General features: G+C 42.2%; 1 protein-coding gene across 1 annotated transcript in view; it reads right to left on the reverse strand.

The window, feature by feature from the left end:
- Positions 1 to 472: 472 nt before the first annotated feature.
- Positions 473 to 24,745, reverse strand: part of aig1 (androgen induced 1) — a 31,537-nt gene continuing 7,264 nt past the window's right edge. Inside the window, exons 2-6 of the mRNA XM_023953079.1 lie at positions 20,926 to 21,081; positions 20,661 to 20,762; positions 1,818 to 1,933; positions 911 to 1,077; positions 473 to 678 (exon numbers count right to left, since the gene is read on the reverse strand). Of these exons, the coding sequence (XP_023808847.1) occupies positions 659 to 678; positions 911 to 1,077; positions 1,818 to 1,933; positions 20,661 to 20,762; positions 20,926 to 21,081 (561 nt within the window). The 3' untranslated portion in view covers positions 473 to 658. The remainder of the gene's footprint in view (positions 679 to 910; positions 1,078 to 1,817; positions 1,934 to 20,660; positions 20,763 to 20,925; positions 21,082 to 24,745) is intronic.

Here is a 24,745-nt window from a genome sequence, read left to right on the forward strand (position 1 = left end):
TGCTCGCCATTTTTGTTGCACCACAAATTTTAGCCTAAGGAGTGTGAGGGACTGAAGTAGGGGCGGGCTTACTTTCTGCCTACAACTCTGATTTCTAATGAACTACTACCGCTCCGCAATAACTGATGAAAAGCAACAACAGTTTTTTCTAATTTAGGCTAAAAACGTCACAATCATAATTAAAAGACCTCTAGGAACAAATTTAAAATAGATCAAAAGATGATTGGCGTGGGACTTAAAAGAATAAGCAATAGGTCTGTGAGAAGCTTGTTGTCGGTTCTTGTTAGGTTTTAGGAGATAAATACCTATTTTCTGCACTATTATAAGAATAAATTCTTTAAAAATCAAAGAATGTGATTTCCTGGATTCTTTTAAAATTCTGTCTCTGACAGTGTATCTATGAGCATTGGATACTTTTCTAATCTTTAGACAGCATGCAGATTCAATATGAAAATATCATTAGAGAATCAAATATTTTTTCCCCATTGTATTTATGCGCTTACAACATGTATTTATGTTGATGCAGAGACTCCTGGAGAAAAAAACAGTTCTTTTTCTGTTTTAGTTTTTTGGATTATAAACATCTTGCACATTTGGCTTTGTTCTTGCAGTCCCGAGTGGGCGAAACTTGTCTTCCTTTGTTGCTTTCGGGGAGGCTTCACTCATCTTTAACCTTTTCTGTAAAAGACACAAAAGAAAAATGAAAAATAAGACACTGCAAAACGAGCAAAGTGTGATTGATATGTTCTTGTTTTACACTGTCCATAAAATCTAACAAGACAAAGATTTTAGGTTACTTGCAGACCTGTGTGTGTGTCTGAATGTCTTTGTACATGTGCGTGTTTATGCACGTGTATGTTCTTTGAACTTAAAGCTCAGCCAGTCTCTGCTGCTGTTGCCATATGCATGCCTTTTTGTGGCTGTTCCCAAATGTAGCTGTTGAGGATCTCCCCCAGGACGTAGAGAATGAAGATCAATAGTGTCATGGTCCCGAAGAAAGCAGCTCGAGCAATGGAGGAGACGCGCTCCAGAACTGGGTACACCCACACACCAGTCACATGGTGCACCCAGCAGGTCCTGAAAGCAGACATAGCTCTGTGTCAGTGTTTCATACAGACTTGTTAGTGGTGGTGGGGGTGGTTGCATGTTAAACTAAAATTATGAAATAGTCTGGATCACATCACAAACACAGCTCAGTGTTTGTGAACCTTGGTTCTCAGGTTCTCCTTGTTATGCAGCCCAAACACGTCAGGAACTGGTGGTGTAGAACCACCAAAAATGCAGGAGACCAGGTTTGGTGACAGAAACTAAAACATTTGATACATAAACTAAAACATGACAAAACCATGGGAGCATCAAAAAGGGTGACAAAGCAGACTAGAACAGAACAGATGACCTGACAAGTAAGAACTGAAAACCACTTGAACAGACTGAGGGCAATTAACTGAAATGAAGACAGCTGTGAATCGTGGCAAAGCTAAAACTGGTGTGACTGTGGGACAACTCAAAACAGATCATGACGAAAACCAAACAGAAATTCACAATCCTCACAATGGCTGCTTTAAGGTCTCTGCATTGGTGGATGATAGGCTACATAAAGTGTGTTTGAGAAGGAAGCATGGACAGTGGCCTTAAGACCAGGCTTTGGAAACACTGCATTAGATGCACCAGTTGGACATTTACATGTGAACTCAATTTCAGCATTTTTCACAACAGTGTGAGGAACAACAAAACAGTAAAGTGCAGCAGACTTCACTTCAGTAAATGTGATCATCCAGTCCTGGCTTCTGGGTGGAAATGTGGAAGAAACTCCTTACCAGCTGATGTAGGCCATGCTGAAGACACATACTGCCACCAGACCCCACAGCCTTCTGGGATACTTGTGGTGAGTCGTCCTCATCTCGATGATAACAAAAGGCAGAACGGTGGTATGCTGGGAGGAGAAGGGGAAATGGAGAAGGATTTTTCAGAAAACACAGTAGAAGTGGTTTCTGTTGGCAAACTTCACTACAAACAAAGACAAACAGTCAGCAAAGCAGATCCAAAAGGTGAGCATAAGCCGAGGAACACAGAACAAACAGGAAGCAGTCAGTAGAGGAAAGCCAGTGACTCAAAGACATCAGAGAGAAAATCAAACTTTGACTGGTAACAGGTGTGCCCCCCCCCTCCCCCCAAACTGGAGACCCTTTTCATCTAATTTAATGTGACAGGTGCCACACCCCTCCCTCCTGGTGCTCCACCTCTACCCCCCCATCGCCCCACTACTCCCACCCACGGCGCGGCAAAACTCACACTGAAGAGCTACTAGTTTTCCTTGCAGAAAGCTGAAAAATAAAATAAAAAATGAGACAAACCATGGATCTTTTTTTTCATCTTCTTAACCGTTTATTCCCTTTCAGGGTCACCGGGTTGCCGGAGTCTATCCCGGCCACTTGGGCGTAGGCAAGGGATGCCCTGGACTGGTCGCCAGTCTGTCGCAGGGTAGAATATCCTCAATCACACATCCATTCACTCTCACACTCACACCTATGGACAATTTAGAGTTGCCAATCAACCTTTGTAGCATGTTTTTGGACGGTGGGAGGAAGCCGGAGATCCCGGAGAAAACCCACTCATGCACGGGGAGAACATGCAAACTCCACACAGAAAGGTCCCCTGTTGATGTAGTTTTTTCATGTCCCCCAGCCGGGACTTGAACCGGAGGCCTTCTTGCTGTGAGGCAAGAGCGCTAACCACTGCGCCACCGTGCAAAAAAAACCATGGACCTGTCTCCGGTTAATCTGTTGTGGTTTTATGGCATTGTCTTGTTAAGGAACTACGAGGTAGCTTTTAGGGTGATGTCACAGCAGCACAGGGTGCATGCCTCATAACGAGACACCAAAAAGCATGTAAGAAACGTTTTCAGCCGTGTTAAAATAAACATTCTAACAAATAAACAGTTGGACTCCTTTTTCCTCTTCAAAAATATGACAATTGTTGCTTTACATTTGTCTGTGGCTTGGTTGCTACTTTCCTAATCTGTTTACATCATGTGACGACCGGCTACGGTGGCCGTTTGGGTCCAGTTGTTCCGCTCCAAGCACAGAGCTTATTTAGACGTTACATAATGAGTAACATCTATGCGCCGCATCACGTAACAAATAGTCCGCCTTTTGTGAGAAAAGCGATCCAAATCGGGGAAAAAACAAGAATAAAGGACTAAAAACTGGTTAATATGTATTACTTTTGTAAGTGACCATGGTATAAGTGGGTTAATGGCCTTCAAAGTGTGCATTATTACTTTTTAACGCACTTTGCGGAAGCAATAGGCTTCCACGGCGTGCGTTAGAAAGGGGTCTGGGGGTCCGGGGTGGTGTGGGGTGGGGGGCTTGTCGGCCCTGTCCTGTGGGGGGGCGTTCTGGGGGGGAGGGGGGGGGGCATTATTGGTACGGATCGGGGGGGCTAGCGGGTCGGGGTCTCCGCTGAGGCAATCAGTGGTTGCCTCGGCCGGTTGGCCTCCTCGGTCCCGCCAAGGCCTGACCAGAGCTCCTCTAGGGCCGGCGTCTGGGGGTGGGGGCCTGGGCTTGCTCCGGGGGGGGGGGGCGACGCTTTCTGGCTCCTCTCTCTCTGTGTGGGGTGGGTGGTGCCGGGCTTGGGGTGTCGGCGCCTCCGGGGGTGGGGCCCCTGGGCTGGGTGGCCCTGGCCCCTTTGCTGGGGGGGGGGGGGGGGGGGGCGGGGGCTGGGGGACAGCTGTTTGACCACCGGGGCACAGTCGACCAGCTGTCCCCAACTTACCCCCTTCCTCATATAACCTCATATTAGGGTGAGGGGGTGGGGGGTCTAGTCTGCGATGCGCCTTGGGGGGGGGGGGGGGGGGGGTTACTTGGCAGTGGCCCCCCTCCTATGGTTGCCGTATGGAGTGGGCCCCCCCTCTTTCGGTTTTATTTGCACCTTAGACATGTAGGGTCCTTGGTAGGGGGGGGTGCTTGGACATCACTGCAAGCAAGCAGCAGATGTCCTCCTGGCACCCTACCCACCAATTTTAACCGCACCTTAGACATTTAGGGCCCCTTGGTGGGGAGGGTGGGGGGACATCACTGTGAGTAATCAGGAGATGTCCCCTTAGTGCCCTACTCGCCAATTTTAACTGCACCCCCCTTAGTACACACACCCCTCCCCCTTCAATATATACATTCCAACATAATCACACACACATGCACACACACACCCTCTCAAACACACATACACGCACACACATTTTGCAAGGAAGAGGGGGACCTGGGTCCATCTGTCCCCTAACCCTTCCCTGGTGGGGGGTGCGGGCCCCTTGGCGATGGCGGCCGTGTCCCTTGGGTGCCGGCTCCCTGGGCCCGGCGGTGCTCTCTCCGCACGGTGGGGGGGTTCATATTACACCTGAACCGGGGGTGTTCGTGTCCCTGGGTCCTGGTCCTTGCCCCTGAGCGCTGGGCCCCGCCAAACTTCCAACATGGCCGAGCCTGGTCGGGCCATATTTATAACACCCCTTGTGGGCCACACTTTTTTCCCCGGGGTTCCCCCCTCCTGGGCGGGGGCGGCGGGCCCCTGCCTTGCTCCTCCCTGGACCAACCGTGGGCCGGGTGGGTGGCTGCCTGGAGTGCGGAGCGGGTCTCCCTTGGGGGGTCCTGGCTCGTACCTGGGGTTGGGGCGGGGGGATGCCCGGAACTCCTGGGTGGTGGTGGGGTGCTCGTCTGGGGCTGTGGGCGTCCTTCTCCGGTGGGGCCCTGCGTTGGGCTCTTCCGGCGCGGCGGGGGGGGGCTGCTTTCCTGGCTGGGCTGGGGCGGCGCTCTCTTTCCCTCCGCGCCTCCCTGCTCTCTGGCTCTGGGGGCCACGCGGCGGTCCTGCTGGCCCTGGCCTGGGTGGCGGTCTTGGTCGCCCAGGGGGCGGTTGTTCCCTGCCTGTTCCCGTGTGGCGTTGGGGGAATTCCGGCTGCCGCTGCCGCTGCTGCTGCGGCGGGGGTCTGGGTGTGGGGGTGGCTGGGCGCTCCTCCTCCTTCTTTTCACATTCCACCATCCATTTTAGAAGAACATAAACACTCACCTGAGCACAGGTGTTAGCTCACCTTTGCACTAATAGTTTGCATGATTGAATGAATGAAAGATTTCACACTAGTTGGTTTTAAGGCATAAGTATGCGTGTGTGAACACTATCTGTTTTGTGTTCATGTTGACATGTGAACATTTCTTGCAGCTAGCAGGTGTGTTGATAATATTTGAGTGTGTGTGAACAGGCCCCGCCCTTTTTGTACTACATTGGAACTGTACCGTAACGATAAACAACCAGTAAACCTGTCTGCTCTATGCTGCTTCATGGTCTTACCCCCCCCTCTCACTATCACCCCCCCCTCTGACATCCCTCCCTCTTCTTCCCTTCTTTCCTTTTCCGTCCGGTCCAACACCAAAGATTTTCAATCATGGTTGAAATGAATAAAGTTTGGCCTCAATTACAAAAGGGGTTTGTTCAGTCACACCTTTGGTTTGTCAGAAGATTAATAACCCCTCTTGTTAAAGTAAAATATGTCCAACACAAGAGGCCCTCAGCTCTCATCTGTCTGCCTAGCTGTTGGACAGGACAAGTTAAAAAAAAAAAAAAAAAAAAAAAAAGAAAGTAATAACCCACACTTCGTCGGCCATTAACCCTTACATATCTTATCAATTAGAGTAGTACTTTGAGTAGTGATTCTGCTGGGTCTTGTTATGGTTGGATAGAAACTCATTCCATACATTCTGCTGATAAAGTCGTCGGTGGCTTTATGTTTGCTGGGGTTTATCAGATCCATATTGAAATCTCCACAGATGTATAATATTTTGTTATTTAGAGAGCTAAACATCTTTTCCATCCAGTCACTGAACACTTCTAAGCTTGACCCTGGCGACCTAGAAACACAGCTTATGATGACATTTTTCCCTGATTGGTTTAATATTTGAATTGTAAGGCATTCCAGTATTCCAACTACTTCAACTGACAATTTATCAATTTCTGTAAACTTTGTATTTTTTTAACATAAATTGCGACTCCTCCACCTTTTTTGTTTACTTTGTTCACATAGTTAAGGTTATAGTTTCCGGTAATACTTCATATTAAGATTCCTTAACAAGCTTTGTTAAAAAAAAACAAAAAAAACAAGCTTTGTTAACACATTAAAAAGCATTATAATAGAATTTTTAGGCTGTTAGTAAGACATTTATTAGCAATAAGTCTAATAAGGTTAATTAAATTCTTCTTTCTCTTTCGGCTTTTCCCAACAGGGGTCGCCACAGCGAACTAGTCGCATGGTAAACTTGGCAATGTTTTACGCCGGATGCCCTTCCTGACGCAACCTTCTCAAAGCAAACAGGCTTGGGACCGGCACAGAAGTAGAGAAGGGAACAGGGAGCAGCCCGGATTTGAACCCTGGTTTCACGGACGGAAGGCGCCGCAAACCAGCACGAGCTAAACCGGCTCAATAAGGTTAATTAAATTACTTAGTTAAAACATTTACAAGCATTATTTTTAGGATGATTTTAAGATGCTAATGATACATTTCTTGACATTATAGGTGCCTAACAAATGTGTAAGTGTTAATAAACTTAATAACATTTATTAACAACCTTTGTTAATAAATTAAGAAGTATTATTATTGTTTGGGGTTCTAGTATGACATTTATTAGCATTATAAATGTCTCACGCAAGCCTAAGTGTTAATAGGCTTCATAAGTTTTATTAACTAACTTAACAAATAATAGGCTTTATTAATGTGTGAGATGCTACTAAGATATTTATAAGCATTATAGATGTCTTGCAAATACCTGAAAGTGTTAATAAGATTTACTAACATCTAAAGTCAGACCATTGTCTTCAAAATCCATATTACTAAACTGGTTATAAGCTTAATAAATGTATTAATTAACTTTGTTAACAGTTTATACATTTTTTTGCAGTACCTCATCTAAAGTGAGGAATGCTTTGACCACAAACAACCACAAAGCATAAAGCTTGTAAAAAGAACTTTATAACATTAAAACAGACTAAGCGGACGTGATTCCTGTGTAATTTGCTGGCGTGTACGGGCGTCCGTGGTGCAGCGGTAGGGCGGTCGACCCATGATCATAAGATTGCAGGTTCGATTCCCGCCCATGTGTCGAAGTGTCCTTGGGCAAGACACTGAACCCCACCTTGCCTCTGGTGGGAGGTTGGCACAAGTGGAGCGGAGCCGCCGCCAGTGTCTGAATGTGTGTGTGCATGGGTGAATGGGACTGTGACTGTAAAGCGCTTTGGGCCTTCGTAAGAAGGTAGAAAGCGCTATATAAGTATACGCCATTTACCATTTACCATTTGCTGCTCCCAACAAAATAGCAAATAGACTCCTCAAAATTATCATTATTAACAAACAGAGCGAAATGATCAATGAAAGGAGAAGTATAAACCAGAGGAAAAATGAAAAAACAAGATGAGATGAAAGGACGAAATGTGGATAAAACCAAAGAAGACGGAGACGAACTCTCTGGAGCTAACCAGCTAGCTGAAACCATGCGCTGTGGACTCGACTCCATTAGCAAGGAAATCCACGACCTAAGAGCTGACATGAAAAAGGACATGAACTCCTTGAAGGAGCAAATTACAGAAGATGTCAAGATGGAAATCAAGGAATTAAAACAAGAAATATACCAACAACTAGCAACAAACAATAAAACTCTCCAAACGCACAGAGCCCAGATTGCCGAGGCTGAAGAACGCATCGCGGACATGGAAACCTGGAGTATGGAGGTGAAGGAGGCCTAAATCGCTAAAGCAACAAAAAATATTACGAGAGCGGCTCACTGACATCGAGGGAAAATGTTCATTCCAGTTTTGGAAGCAAATCATTTTGTTTCTGTTCTTTTTGGGGCCACACGTTCTGGCCTTTTTGTTCAATGTTTTTTGGGCTGTACATTCTGAGTTCTGGAAGAAATTAAGTAATGGGTCGTAATATAAAAACGGTTACACTTAATGTAAATGGCCTAAATAATCCCATTAAAAGAAGAAAGGTTATTTCAATATTAAAGAAAGAAAATGCGCAGGTATTATTTTTACAAGAGACAAAGCTAGACGATCAAGAACACAACAAATTTAAACAAATGGGATATAGAAACACTTTTTATAGCTCTAATGAACCAAACAAGAAAAGAGGGGTGGCTATCCTTATATCGAATTCCTTACAATTTGAATGTAACAAAGAGATAAAAGATAAAGGTGGAAGATATATACTAGTTAAAGGAAGACTGCAAAATGAACCAATTACAATGATAAATGTATATGCCCCCCCGGAAGTAAAAAAACATTCTACAGATCTTGCTCGCACTTGAGGCTGAAGGTATATTGATGTGCAGGGGAGACCTTAATGTAACTCTAAAGAGCCTGGATACCACAAGTGTTAGGAACCAGCATAAACCTTTGTCAGAATTTATTAACACAACTTTAGAGGAAATGGGAGTTATTTATGTTTGGAGAGAAATACATCCATTAGAAAAAGACTATACTTACTATTCTGGGTCACATTTGGTTTATTCTAGAATTGATTATTTCTTGATCAACACATGTGATAGATATAGAGTGAAATCCTGCAAAATTGGTACAATGAGTGTCTCTGACCATAGCCCTGTGTTTTAACAATTAATATAGACAACAGAAAACGAAATACGTTGTGGAGATTAAACATAGGAATGTTAAATAAGGGAACTGTGAAGGAACAAATAAAAATTAAAGCCGCAAGCGGCGTTGTATGGCCCGCAGACGCAACCCGCCATCACGGCCAACTCTACGCATCACCGCCGTCCTCACCTACCTCACCGCCCACAAATTAAAAGCTAGTCAAGGCTGGATTTGCTAATAATGCTAACTATGCTAATGGGGCTAAAAGTGCTAGCATAGCGATCAGCATCATCAACTGACTCAGAAAAACACATTACCTAAAATGCAAATTATGCTAACTATGCTAGCTATGTTAACGTGGCTAAAAGTGCTAGCATAGCGATCAGCATCATCAACTGACTCAGAAAAACACATTACCTAGAATGCTAATTATGCTAACTATGCTAAATATGCTAACATAGCTAAAAGTGCTAGCATAGCGATCAGCATCATCAACTGACTCAGAAAAACACATTCCTCCATTGGTGAGAGCCATATGCCATAAGTTGATAAAAAACCCACTTTCTCCAAAATGGCGGCTTTTTTGTTTATTTTATCTCCATAGCAACCATTCTCTTCCTGCTCTTGTCGAGGACGGACGCTTTTCTTCTCGCTCCTCCTGTATCAGCCCCCCCCCCCAGCTTTTGTCTGTCTTCCCTGGAGCTGCATCTTTCTGCCTGCTGCTACTCCTGCTCTTTTTACACTCTAAAGATGGATTTGATCAGCTGGTCTTTGAATTCGATCGACAGAGTTTTTTCCACACTAAGGAACGGGAAAGCGGACCCTTCCTGCCCAGACGGCACCCACGCGGCTGGATACACCAACGATCCATGGGGCAAGTGGAGGCTGGTGTGCCTGGCCCAGCTGTCTGTGGAAGACGTTGAGGATGTGTACCTCTTTGGATTCATGATAATTGGATTCCTCATCATTGGGATCGGAGGATTTCTGATCTATCAAGCAGTCTGGGAGCAGAAGACGGAGAGAGGCGATTCGTCTGAGCTCTATGGAAGGATTCTTCGGGGAGGAGAGACTCAGTACGAGAAACTTTCACAAGTGGATCAAAAGCTCTGTGCTTGTCTTGCCCACTTAAGCAGGATGCTCTCGATCTTTGAACTTGTGCAGAAGATGGATACCAACTTGGAGCGCGTTTCTGCCCGAATTGAGGCTAGACTGGTCTAAATTGCCCACATTTTGAATCAATCTGCCTCTCAGTGCAAGACCAGTCAAGGACACAGCCAGCAGAGCAAACAACCTGCTGGCGCCGGAAAATCTAATCTAATCGGACACCCCCCCCCCCGAGCTGAGACTCCTTGGCTCCAACCAAAACATCATTCGCTCTCAGAGTGTGAAAACCGCCGCTGTGCTGAAGGCCGATGCTGCTGCTTCCCCCCCCTTGACCTCGACATTCCTCGGAACTCACCCCCCGCCCCCGAGTGAGCACTCCTGGAGACGCGAGCGCCCGTGAGGAGCAGCTGCGAGCGGAGTGTAACACAGGCGGGGGCCCCACCCCCCTATCCAACCCTCCCAGTGATCCTTGTGTACTGCGTGGCTGTGAGAATATGTGCTTCTGTGTTCAGACGGTGTTTTTTTCTTGTACCTACACATTGTATCACAGTGTTGAGATACGACTTTTTTTGTCACCAATCATCACCCTACCCACCTATTGTAACCATCTTTACCCATCCTAAGAAAAAGGTGCGCAGTCGCTGCAGCTGCCTCAGTAAAACTCGAACTGTATGTGTATTTGTTGTATGTCTGATCTTGTTCGGGTTGCACTGGAAGTAATTTCGTATGTCGGTGTAAAAGCTGTGCGTATGACAATAAAAGGATTCTGATTCTGATTTTATGTTTTGGTCCCCTTGAGAAGACAAACAGATTGACGTCAGTTCGGACAAATCGGTAAAAGTAAACTTTTTGTCGTCCTTAGCAACAGTGGTTTTATGCTAACCACGCCCACATTCCTTATATGTCCATTTCCAGTGTTTTTCAATGTATTCAGTTTCAGGCATGAATGCATGCATTCAATTTTAACTGTATTGCATTGAAAGGCATGGGAGTTTTAACAGTGCGCCACTTTGCTAGCTTGCCACGCGCACGCCGTTCAAAATCTACAACTTCTAATTCCAACATTTTGTCCAGAGTAGCTGTCCGTTGATGCCCGAAAAGTTACGAGACGATTGATGAAAATTCCAACGACGAGTTTTCGTTTGTATCTGGTGCTAAAGGTGCTTTTTTGAGAAAATTACAGATGGCGGCCTTTTCCCAAGGTCAAAGGTCAACGACACTTCTGTGGTGTTTGTAGACTGGAGCTGGCAGCAAGTGTGTGCAATTGCGTAAAAAAAAACCCCAAAAAAGTGTCGTTTCCCCATATCGTGGGAAAACACGAAAATCGCCAATTCTCAGAGTTCGCCACAAAATGGCCGCCAGGCCTAGGTCGTATGGCTGCCCCGTAATGATTTCAAAACTTCTTTGGGATATCCCCGACACGTGTGTTTTGGTTTCGCGACTGTATTTTGAAGTACATTTTGTTGGGCCCCATACGCGATTTTCGGCCCATTCATTTTTTTGACGGGATCGCTAGCCGTGATGTTATCGTCTTCGGTGGGGTGACGTTGACTTTGTGGAAAATTCATTTGCAATTTATCCCAGGTGTGTGCACGTTTTGGTGACTTTTCGAGCATGCGGCGGGGGTCACATTCTCGCTGAAAGGCGGCGAAGTCGTCGTTCCAACTGTGAAAACAATATGGTCCTTGCAGTCAGTGACTGCTGCTGTGGGCCATAACTACTATTAAAAGATTCATCTAAGAAAACGACAGTGGAGAGGTAAACCCCAATATTCTGTGGGATACGTTAAAAGCAGTTTTGAGAGGAAATTTAAAAGCCATTGCATCAGCCAGATATAAGGAAAAAAAAAGAATAAATACAACCAGAAAGTGGCAATCTTAAACAACCTAGAGAAACAGCACAAGCAAAGTCAGTCCCAAGCTATCCTACAACAAATTAAAACACTAAAGATAGAAATAAATGATATTTTGAGTGAAGTAATAGAAAAGAAAACAAGGTTTGTTGTTAAGCAAATGTATCATGATTCAGGCCCTAAGGCAATCAAATTGCTAGCAAGACGATTAAGAAAACAACAATCTAATAACACAATAACTAGTATCAAAAATCCCAGAACAGACAAATTAACAGATGATCCAGAGGAAGTACTAGACATTTTTGAGAATTTCTACAAGGATTTATATTCAAAACCCCTACTAGCAAGTGTAGACAGTGCAACGAGCTTTCTTAACTCACTTGATCTACCATCAATAGGAGAAGTTCAAAACAAAAGTATTACAATCAGAAATTTAGACCGAAGAAATGAAATATGCTATTGGAAAACTAAAGACCTGCAAGGCAACAGGTAGTGATGGGTTCCCCTCTGAAATATACAAGATGTTCGAAAGTGACCTGTCACCTTTACTACTCGGATGCCTTAATTGGACATTAAGGGAAGGAAATATCCCCCCTTCATGGCAGGAAGCAGTTGTTTCCCTTATCCCTAAGGAAGGGAAGGATACAAAACTATGCCAAAACTTCAGACCAATTTCTGTTTTGAATGTAGACTTTAAAATATATACATCAATATTATGTAAAAGATTTGAACTTTTTGTGTCTGATCTAACAGATGAAGACCAGACAGGTTTTAATAAAGGACGCCAGACACAAGACAATATAGGAAAAGTCTACATATCATTAACCATGTACAATAGAAGGGAATTAAATCTGCACTTATTAGCCTAGATGCAGAAAAGGCCTTTGACAGTGTTAGCTGGGAAGTTTTATACTTGGTGCTTTAAAAATTTGGATTTGATGAAAATTCTATTAAAGTTATTAATTCATTATATCAAGCCCCAACAGCAAGAATAAAAGTAGATGGAGATTTGTCAAATAAAATAAAATTAGAAAGAGGCACCAGACAAGGCTGTTGTTTAAGTCCAACGCTCTTTGCATTATACATCGAACCGTTAGCTCAAGCTCTTCAACAGAACGGTGCCTTAGAAGGAATAGAGATAAGCAACAAAAAACAGATAATTGGCCTCTTTGCAGATGACGTAATAATTTTTCTAAAGAACCCAGACAAAGAGCTTCCTACACTGACCAAAAATATAAACGCAACACTTTTGTTATTGCTCCCATTTTTTATGGTATGAACTCAAAGATGTGAAACATTTTCCACATACACAAAATAACCAGTTCTCTGAAATATTGTTCACAAATCTGTCTAAATCTGTGATAATGAGCACTTCTCCTTTGCCAAAACAATCCATCCCACCTTACTCATCAAGATGCTGATTAGACAGCATGATTACTGCACAGGTGTGCCTTAGACTGGCCACAAGAAAAGGCCACTCTGAAATCTTCAGTTTTGTTTTATTGAGGGGGTCAGGGGACTCAGAAAACCAGTCAGTGTCTGGTGTGACCACCATTTGCCTCATGAAGTGCGACACATCTCCTTGGCATAGAGTTGATCAGGTTGTCTATTTCGGCCTGTGGAATGTTGGTCCACTCTTCTTCAATGGCTGTGCGAAGTTGCTGGATATTGGCAGGAACTGGAACACGCCGTCGTATACACCGATCCAGAGCATCCCAAACATGCTCAATGGGTGACATGTCCGGTGAGTATGCTGGCCATGCAAGAACTGGCATGTTTTCAGCTTCCAAGAATTGTGTACAGATCCTTGCAACATGGGGCCGTGCATTATCATGCTGCAACATGAAGTGATGTTGTTGGATGTACGGCACAACAATGGGCCCCAGGATCTCGTCACGGTATCTCTGTGCATTCAAAATGCCATCAATGAAATGCACCTGTGTTCTTCGCCCATAACATATGCCTGCCCATACCATAACCCCACCACCACCATGGGCTACTCGATCCACAACATTGACATAAGAAAACCGCTCACCCACACGACGCTACACACTCTGTCTGCCATCTGCTCTGAACAGTGTAAACCGGGATTCATTTGTGAAGAGAACACCTCTCCAACGGGCCAGACGCCATCGCATGTGAGCATTTGCCCATTCAAGTCGGTTACGACGACGAACTGGAGTGAGGTCGAGACCTCGATGAGGACGACGAGCATGCAGATGAGCTTCCCTGAGACGGTTTCTGACAGTTTGTGCAGAAATTCTGTGGTTATGCAAAGCGATTGTTTCAGCAGCTGTCCGAGTAGCTGGTCTCAGACGATCTTGGAGGTGGACATGCTGGATGTGGAGGTCTTGGGCTGGTGTGGTTACACGTGGTCTGCGGTTGTGAGGCCGGTTGGATCTGCTGCCAAATTCTCGGAAACGCCTTTGGAGACGGCTTATGGTGGAGAAATGGACATTCAATTCCCTAGCAACAGCTCTGGTGGACATTCCTGCTATCGGCATGCCAATTGCACGCTCCCTCAAAACTTGCATCATCTGTGGCATTGTGCTGTGTGATACAACTGAAGATTTCAGAGTGGCCTTTTCTTGTGGCCAGTCTAAGGCACACCTGTGCAATAATCATGCTGTCTAATGAGCATCTTGATATGGCAAACCTGCGAGGTGGGATGGATTGTCTTGGCAAACGAGAAGTGCTCACTATCACAGATTTAGACATATATATATATATATATATATATATATATATATATATATATATATATATATATATATATATATATATATATATATATATATACAATATTTCAGAGAACTGGTTATTTTGTGTATGTGGAAAATGTTTCACATCTTTGAGTTCATACCATAAAAAATGGGAGCAATAACAAAAGTGTTGCGTTTATATTTTTGGTCAGTGTATATTGATGGACTTTTTGAAACTATTTGGTCACAACTCAGGATACAAAATTAAAATAGAAAAAAACCAAATTCTTACACTAAACGACTCCCCGTCTAAACAGATTAAAGAAACTTATAATTTGAAATGGGAAAGTAAGACTTTAAAATATCTGGGTGTCATACTTACAAGAGAGATCGACAAACTATATGAAGCAAATTTTGATCAGATTGAACAAAACATGTAAAAAGGTCTGCAAAAATGGACAACTCTACCCCTTAGATCTCAGCTCTAGAGTAAAAATCATTAAAATGAGCATCACCCCACGATTTGTCTACCTTTTCCAGACTTTACCAATAGGAATACCACAGCATAAGTTTAACTTTTGGAATAAGATCATATCTAGATTCATCTGGAATGGAAAAAAAGCCTAGGATAAGATTTTCCACCCTCCAGTAACCAAAAAAACACAGAAGGGTTGGCTTTATCAAATCTGAAAGAATATTTTTATGCAGCACAGCTGCGGCCAGTAGTCTGCTGGTGTACACCAGAATACGAAGCAAGATGGAAAGAAATAGAGACTAAAAGCATAAACATACCAATACAAACGATTGTAGGAGACGTTAAACAGACGGACTATAACCAAAGGAATGTTGACTTAATTACATCCTTTAAACCAAAACTATGGAAAAAAGTAGTTAAAGAATACAAACTGCAAAATGAAAGAAAAATACTCAATTGGATCGCGTATGACCCAAATTTCCAACCAAATCGATATGATTCAACATTTAGACACTGGATAGACAATGGCATAACTGCATGGTACACAATTACAAAAGAGGACAATTTACTTAGCTTTAGGGAATTAAAAAATAGATTTAATCTGGGAAATCAAGGTTTATTTATATACCTACAAATTCAAGACTTTTTTACAAAGGAAATTAAACCTAATCTAGAACAAAAAAAAGAGACAGTATAACTAAAGTAATATCAGACGCTTATAAAAACAGCAAAACAATGGTTATTTCAACATTTTACTGTTCTTTTACTGCTAACAGGAAAAATTCATCACTCTATATTAAAAGTAAATGGAAATCTGAGCTCAATAAAAAAATGACAGAAGAAGACTGGTTTAAAATGTGTCTCACACAGTGCTCTCAAATATGGAAGGAATTTGCATGAAAGAATCTTACACGGTATTTTATAATGCCCCAAATCAAAAGCAAACAACTACAAACTTCACAGTCTTGTTGGAGACAATGTGGGAGTTAGGAAGGGAATCATACACACATATTTTGGTCTTGTCCCAGACTACAATCATTTTGGAAGGCTGTAACAACTTTTATAAAGAGTGTTTTGGAATATCATCTGCCAAACAAATTTATAGTTTTGTACATAGGAAACATTGAAGACTCTGGATTGAATGAAGATCTTTACCTGGTAAGGATATTACTCTTGGCAAGCAAGAAAGCAGTGACAAAAAAATGGCGTAGGGTGGACCCTCCTGAAAGGATGACCGGGTGAAAATCATATGGACAATTTACTCCATGGAAAAGTTGACATTTCAACTAAAACTAAAGTTAGACATTTTCCAAAAAAGATGGGAAAAATGGTGCCACTATGTGTGAAAAACAACTAAAACTCTAAGAGGATTGTGAAAACAAAGAAATACAGCCCAATTGTTGCGTTTTATTTATTTTTTTGTTTATGTTGTGGTTGATTACCCATGTTTGTAAAAACTGACAAATGAAAAAACACTCAATAAAAAAATAAAGTTTAAAACAAATAAAACTAAACATACAAAAATCTTTCTGTAAAAGAAATATAGTAATTTAATTCAGACAAATTAAAAAAATAAAATAAAAAACAGGGACCGGTGTTGGATGACTCTAGCATCATAGCTAATAAGGATAAAGTATTAGCATCTATCGTGAGTGAAACATTCATTGCAAATCCCATCACCAGGAGACAGTTCTCTGCATTCAATGCCAACTGCATTCAACCACTGTTGCCTTGCTTCAAAGTCCACAAGAAAGTTGCACAAGCCAGTAATTTTTGAAGACCGAAGACAATAAACCTAGAGGAGCCATGCTAACACGCTAACGACGACCAGTACAGAATCAAAGATTGGCGGGGCTTTTTTTTATCACCCGTGTGAAAGCTTAGAGAAAGTCTAAGGCTGCATTTCCACTGCAGGTCTTGATCCCCATATCCGATTTTCTGACTATATCCGATTTTTTTGACGACCCGCTTACATCATCTTTTAAAAGTGACCCGTATCCGATTTTTGAATTTACACTATACAATGCTGAAACTATCAAACGTAGACGTTCTGAGGACTACGTAGCAGCATTTCTGCCTTCCGCGGACCTCCTTCGGACTTTAGTGTGACAGCGGTTGTCATGGAGGCAACGCTGCGACGGAAGGAGGCGTTGCCTTGGGTGCTCCAGAGGGGAGAGGAAAAAGGAGGGCTGCTCGGCTCTCTCTGAATTTTGAATGAGGAAGTGTTTGCAGACGTGCTGTACTAACAGTTTGATCCAAGTGTTGAACCTTTCCTGCGCGATGACTTCTCTTTTCCGACCGTGGTCAGAAACGCACGGGAGATTTCCTCTAGGGCCGAAGGCGGATTCTCCTTCGGGGTTCACTTTCCCGTTCTGAACCCTCAGCCTCCAGAGTGGGTTAAGAAAGACTCCAAAACTTTTGGGGGAGACACCTTGTTTTTAATTTACGGTTCTCCGACACACCCCCTCTCCTCTCCTTACACAGACACGCAGGCACACACACACACATTCTGACTTTAGTCTCACAATTCTGATTTTGAACTCAGAATTCTGACTTTGATCTCAGAATTATGCACTACTGGCGCATGTGAGCCACTTCCTTTAGCACTGCAGAGTCCGAGGAGCTGCAGGAGTGAAACCAACAAAACTGACGTCTGTAAGTGTCTTTTTGCGTGCTCAAGGCTTACCAGAGGAGGTCATTTTGCTAATGGAAGAGCAGAAGGTAAGTAAAAAAGAAATAGTTTTAAACTGGATCTTGTAAATGATTGTCGTGCCCGTTTATATCAACAACTCCCCTATAATCTATAATCTTGTTTGTTATAGCCTTCAGAAAATACTCTCTACATATGTTTAACAGATGTTCGTGTTTTACTATGCATGATACCCACCGATCTTTACTCTCTAATACAATAAAATTCAGTTTTCAGCTTTCTCGTCACGTGACACCTTCTCTCTTTTTATTATCTCATTGTCAAACAAACACTCTGCAAACGACGGCCCCCTGTTACTGAATCATAACCTTTCAAAACATTTAATACAACACAAATTTGTTGTTTTGTATCTGCGTGAGTTTAAATAAAGCTCAGGAGGTGGAAGTCACGTGACGCCTCAGAGTACCGTTACGTATCCACGGCAACAGCCGTTTCTTCTTCGTGGAACAGAGAACCGCAGCAATGTGTTTACTATTTTCAAAGCACATTAGCACCCACATTAGCGAAGCTATCGACACCGCTACAAACTTTACAGGGTACAGTTTATTCTTTTTTTACAGGGCGGGTTTTTTTTTTTTTTTTTCTTTTGGGTGGGGTTTTTTGTAGCACCGGGAAGCTTGAACCTTACATCATTATGTCCGTAGTTCTGCCGAATCAGATATTTGACTCTTTTGTAGCCTACTATCTTCTCTCAGCTGCATTTTCATAGTCCGCTTGGATTCATTCACCTGATTAACAACATTTGTCCAGTTTTAGTGGGATTATAAATGGCCACCAAGTACATTAATATCAAATGTTTGCACACAGCAAGAAAGAAGCTAAATTTATCACTTTTATTTACTCCTCTGAAATACTACTGGACTTGTTGTTTTCTATATGTTCCTTGTGACATCAAATAAAACTCATTTATTATTTTTTTAAGCTAATTTATTTTTCTTTTGTGCAGATTGACAGTGATGTCATTGCTTTGGAGGATCCAGAAATGACACTTCACATCCCTTCCTGTGGAGTCTGCAACATTCTGCAGAATTCTGAGATTAAAGTCCAAATTCTGAGATTAAAGTCAGAATTTTCTATGCCCTTTATTTTTTTCTTTCTCCATTGCCCCTTATCCTCTTCCGTACATTCCTGTGGTGAGTTGTGATTTTTTAAAGAAATAACCAAAATGTGCAATTCAGCCACTAGGGGGAGCAAAGGAAAAGCAAAACAGGTGAAACAGCTCATCTCTGCACGTGCCAAAAGTGAAAATTAACAGCTTGTGTCTGTGTAAGATGCAGTTTGGTTCCCCGTTAGCCTCACCACTGTTACATTCCTATAAGAATGATCAGTAGTGACACAATAATGACCAAAATGTTGTCACAAAGAAAAAAGGTTAAAGTGGAGGGCTGAGCTTTCCAGAAAAAACGATTCCTGAAGTTTTATTTGTTCATGGAGCTGAATACAAAACCTACATGCGTGGAATGTCATCAACAGGTCACAGTGCTCAAAGAATACAACATTCAGCACCACTATGAGACTCACCATAAAGAAAAGTTTCACCATTTGCAGTTAAGAAAAGAGAAGATTTACCAACTATTAGCTGGACGGAAAAAACAACCGTCTGCATTCACTGCAGCATTTACATCAGTGATGGAGCAGTGACAGACACCTTGTTAACATCCAAACCATTTTCGGATGGTGAACTTATGGAAAAATGCTGAAGGCTGCAGAAGGGTTGTACCTCAAAAAGCAGTTGACCTTTTCCAACACAAGTCTTTCAAGGATTACAATTACAGATACAACATCTCTGAGGAGACTTGGCCGCCAAATGAAGGAATCCAGTCATTTATTGTATTTTCAGTCACTATTGATGAAATCAATGACATCACGGATTTATACAGCTGTGTATATTTATTAGAGGTGTTAAAGAGACGTCACAGCAGAGTTTCTTGAGTTGATGGACACAACAACAGCTGATGACATAGTCAGCTCTCTAGTTGCAGTGCCAGACTATGTTGAAGTGAACTAGTCACGCGATGTCAGTCTGGTCACTGATGCCGCTCATTAAAGGTCAGGAAGAAGGCAGGTGTTGCCACAAAAGTCCACAAAATAAACCATTTTTTAAAAAGTGAAATGCATTTTATTTGAGATCCATTTGCCTCTGTGAATGAATGTGTAATAATAAATGATTAGGCTACCATGTTGGTTGAGGCATTTTTTCCAACTTTTGCTTTTTTGTTACTGGTCCGGCCTACTTGGGATCAGACGGGTGGCCCCCGAACCAAAATGACTTGGACACCCCTGGTGTATGCGCTCCACATGCTCACACGCGCTCTCCCCCCTCCCTTCCTGCACGACACCGGTTTCAGCACACACATACACTCATCCCACAACACATGCTTTTCTTCATTCTTCAACTAATCTGATAACCGCTGTTAACAAGAATAATAACGTCTTCAAATGTCAAAGTTAGGATTTGTTTAATTTAGGTGACGTAAGACCCGCGGATATGCGATGCGGAAGCACGGTTTGTTTATGTTCTGCTACAGAAAAAAATTCTGACATCCCAGACTTGTACACCCCAGGGGGCACGCCTCACAGTTTGAGAACCACTGCATTACAGTAACACATAAAAAAACGGGCAAAATACTGTCACAAAATTCTAATTAAGTTTTCATTTTCAGACATGTCTTATATAAAAAAAAAGCATTTTGGGTTCTGCCCAATGAACAGGAAAAGTATCTTATGAACAAATGTATACATTTACAATGAAAAATATGCAGGGCTAAGACTTTGCAGTAAAATTTCAACATGCTTTCTCAACGAAGCTTAAATTAAAAAAAGATGCAGCAAATTTATCATTCAACTGCTGACTTAGAAAAAACAAATGTTTACTTCTTGTTTAATAATGATTCATTATCTAAAAAACAAAAAGAAAGAAAGATCTATTAGAATTTTTCAAAAGTTGTACGTAAGTACACCCAGTGCTGAACTTTTTTCTTGGCCGCGTGGACCTGAATGAAGGGAAACTCTACTGGGTCACTGCTCGTGTGGTCGACTGGTTGGTGCAGAGAGAGTAGCCTATGTGTATTGAGTTTATGTTATGTTATTGAATCCCTTTAAACAATGACTTCTGAATGTCTACCCTCATGACGGGATCAAAGGCTTTTGAGAATCCAAAAAGCAGACAGACATCACCGTGCCATCACTCACCATGCCGTGGTTGAGCCACTGAGGAATGAAATTATCAAGCAATTTGGGGTAAACCAGCTCCCTGTCGTACAGGTACAAAGTCCAGAAGGTGAACACCACAAACTGAAAGGTAGAAAAAAGGAAGAGTTAGAGCCCCATCCTGCCACAGAACCAAGATCTTATTGAATATAGAGTGGAAGATGTGAACTCTGGACTTCCCTGAACAAAGCCCATAGTAGGCAGTCTGTGTGTGTGTGTGTGTGTGTGAGTGTGTTCATCTTCTCACTGCTCCAACAGGAAAGGCCAGGACAGCCATGATCCAGTCCCTTAGGCCAATCAGCTTCCTGTGCTGCCGCTCCTGCTCCCTGCTGTCCCCCCCATTGGTGAGCAGACTAGACACATCAATTAAGACACACAACCCGAAAAACGTGGCCTGGATCACCTGTTGACAGAAGGAAACGGCACAGTAACCCAAATGGAGTATATGACTACATCAAATGAACTTTCTCATCAAGTCAGAGGATGTTTTTCAATCGTCTTAACAACAGGTAAGTTTCACTAACAAAAAGCTGCTGAATTTCAGATCTGGATTGGTGCTCTCCAGCTGTTTGGCCAATATAAATAAAATAATATACATATAAATATATGGAATAAAAGAGAAGAACAATAGAAGAATATGTGAAACTATGGATATATACATTTACACATACCTAAATACATGTATGGCACATAACAGTCATTGCATATCTAATATTGCACATGATTGGTATACAGTTGTTACAGATTTTATTTTTTGAAGGTTCATATTTTGTTTAGGGGGCTGACTGCTCTGGGGAAAAACTGTTTTGGAGTCTATTGGTGCGTGCCTTGTGTGATCTGTACCGCCGGCCTGACGGTGGCAGTTGGAACAAATCAATATCAGATCGATCTCCCATCGATTGGGAGACAACATCCAATTTCAAATAGAGTCTTCAACTACACAATCAGGCCCAATTTCTGATCACGTGAAATGATCGGGGCATATCTAGTAATAATTGAGGCACAAAAAGCTGACAGATCTTTTTGATATCCCAAGGAGACCAAATCATAAAATGGTTGCTATTTAGACCAAATCAACAGAAAAGCAGCCATTCTGATTTTTTTTTTTTTTACAAAAGTATACAGAACAAAAGCCAAATGCAAGCTTTGCCGCATTGTGGTAAAATACAGAGGAAACACTACAAACTTTGGAAACCATCTATTGCGAGATCATCGTTAGACCAATTCAAGAGCAGCATACAGCCAAACTCCACTAGAAAAGGCATTTGGCAGCAAAATGCCCTCAAGTTTGCAGCAAGCTTTCAGAAAATTACCAAAGCAATCAGTAATTTGTCATTTGCAAAGATAATTAGACCATATAGTGTTGTTGAAAATGATGGGTTCTGCAGTCTAATTACTTTATTTGAGCTGAGATACGTGTTGTCAACACAGAACTAAGCAAAGTGGTCATCCCAAAACATTGAGGAGGTGAAAAACGATGCTTCAGTTAGCAAAACGTGCTGCTTTGACATGTGACAGATGGACATCAAGAGCGACAGATCTGACAATAACTTGCCACTTAATAAATGAGGACTAGCTCCTTTGTCTCATGTTTTGCAAACAGGGCAAATTCAAACTAGTCACACGGCAAAAAATCTGGCAGACCCATCTGAATCTTTACAAGAGTGGACAATTACACATAAAGACCCTGTGACAGTGATATAGTCCAAGCTGTGGAGTTGATGTCTGTGAGCTGTAGAGATGATGCTTCCGTTTAACAAACCATGTTATTGTGTTAATAATGTAATGTGCTCATTTATTAAATAAATGTTCAAAGTGTGTGAACTATATCAGGTTGTGGAATAATTGTTTAAATAATAAATGGAATCTTGGAAGTGTAGCCATGTAAATTAAAGATTACCTTAGTATTTTTCTTTAAATATAAAATCTAAATGTGTGAAACGATGTGCAAAAGTCTAATTAAATCGAATGAATCAAATAATCGGAAAATAATCCTCAATCATATCGAATCAAATCTGGAAGTTATTAGTGATACCCAGCCCTAACGCCTAACAAACTCCTCCTTTAGGTTAACTCCTCCCCCTTTTCTCTTCCCATCTCCACCATGACAGAACAACTTGAATGCTGCTCCTAAACTTCTGGCCTTGCTACCTTTCCACCTGGTCTCCTGCACACACAGTATGTCTACCTTCCTCCTCTGCATCGTCAACTAACTCTCTACCCTTTTCTGTCATAGTTCCAACATTCAAAGTCTCTACTCTCAGTCCAACTCTCATGACTTTCCTCTTCTCTCTCTTCCTACTAATGCCGCATTCTTCATCTCCTTCAACCAACAGCAGTCCAATTTCCCCCGGTACCCTGTCGGTGAACAGCACAGATGGTGGTCGTTGTTAACCCGGGCCTCGATCAATCCGGTATGGATATCATAAATCTGATTCACATATTTGGTTTGGCAAAGATTTTACATTGGATGCCCTTCCTGACACAACTCTCTGTATTTATCCGGGCATGGGGCCGGCACAAAGACCCTGGCTCGGTCCCTCTTGTGGCTACTTTTTTTTATAAGATACATCTGCATATTTTACTCTATGCTTAAGTTTGAAACCTTTTTAATTTTTTAAATGAAATCATATTGTATGGGTTCTCCTGGTGGAAGCATTTGCTTTCCTGCTTTCTGCTTATGTTCTTTTTCTATTTTTGTTGTTATGGGAACTTTTGGAAAACATTATGAAATGGATGAGATGGATCCAAATAGAAAGAAAAGGCAAAACACAAATAAGCGAAACATCACACTTTAGATAACTGAAGGTTAGATGGGTGGGAGAGTCATAGGATGAATGAAACCCAGGCCTTGACATTAACAACTTTAAAAGTCACAAAACTGCGTGTGTGTTTGCCTGCAGTAGAATGGTGTCTTTGTGAAATGGTGAATGCTTGTATTGTTTGTGGAAACAACTGCCGGGTGTGTTTGTGTCTCTAGTTTTCACAGAGTTGGTTCACGGTTGAGTGTTTAATTGAATTTCAGAAGAGAATCTATAATGTTGTTAATGTAGATAAATATATGCTGCTTCTCAGTTTTTACAACGCTGTTAAGACACTAACAAGGAAACTATGCAGCTTAATTTATGGAGGATTTCGAGCTGAGATTAGAGCAGTAAATCTTTTACCATTGGAAAACGTGTTCAGTTCAGTTCTGAAGGGAGCCACATAAGTATCGACATGACGCAGAGCAGAGTATGTGATTTATGAAAATGTCACTAAGTCTTCACTGCCAATTCTTTTGAAATTTTAAAACGATGAGTGAAAGACATGCAAAAAATCTTATTTGGTGGTTACCTTGTACTACATTGTTGCTCATCAAAGAGAAAAACAAAATACAAATTAGTAGCAATGACTTGCTTTATCATAAAACCTAACCCCCTGTTAGTTACAGGATGGACACATGGAATGAATGCATTTCCACCATGTACTGTATTTGTTGTTCATTTAATATGCATGTCTTTGTTAATGCTCGGTTTAGATGGTAAAATGTCATGCATAGATTTGTCAGGAAATGGCACCACTGCTGCTAAAAAGCAACCATTGTAGGTCCTTAGACAAGACCCCTCTGCACTGCTGCCTGTCTGGGATCTCTGAGCCGTGAAAATACAGGGCATCTGGACTAAGACAAACTCGGGCGATCGCTGAAGGTATGTGCTGAAAGGTTAACCACAACAGTGACGATGTAGACCCAGAGAAATTACTTTGAATCCTTTTTATCCTCATAAATCGCTGCATTTTGCGTGTTTCCTTTACAATTACGGCGCAGGCTGCACACGGAGTGCACCAGTCTTGTTTGCACAAAACCCTAAAAAACGGGGTGTTTTCAGAACTCACGGGTTAGTGGATGAAAGGGGGCTCACACTAAGCCCCATTTAGATTTGCTAACTTGCCCAACAAAATGGTTGATTGAAAAAAAGGACCAAAACGGCATTGTTTCACTGCCCCCCATGCACTCTGCCTAAACCAGCCTTTAAAGACCCACTCGTATAAGAATCATGTTTTTAACATGTTCTTGTAACATCTTT

Source organism: Oryzias latipes, chromosome 24, assembly GCF_002234675.1.
Source record: "Oryzias latipes chromosome 24, ASM223467v1".
Classification (NCBI taxonomy): Eukaryota; Metazoa; Chordata; class Actinopteri; order Beloniformes; family Adrianichthyidae; genus Oryzias; species Oryzias latipes.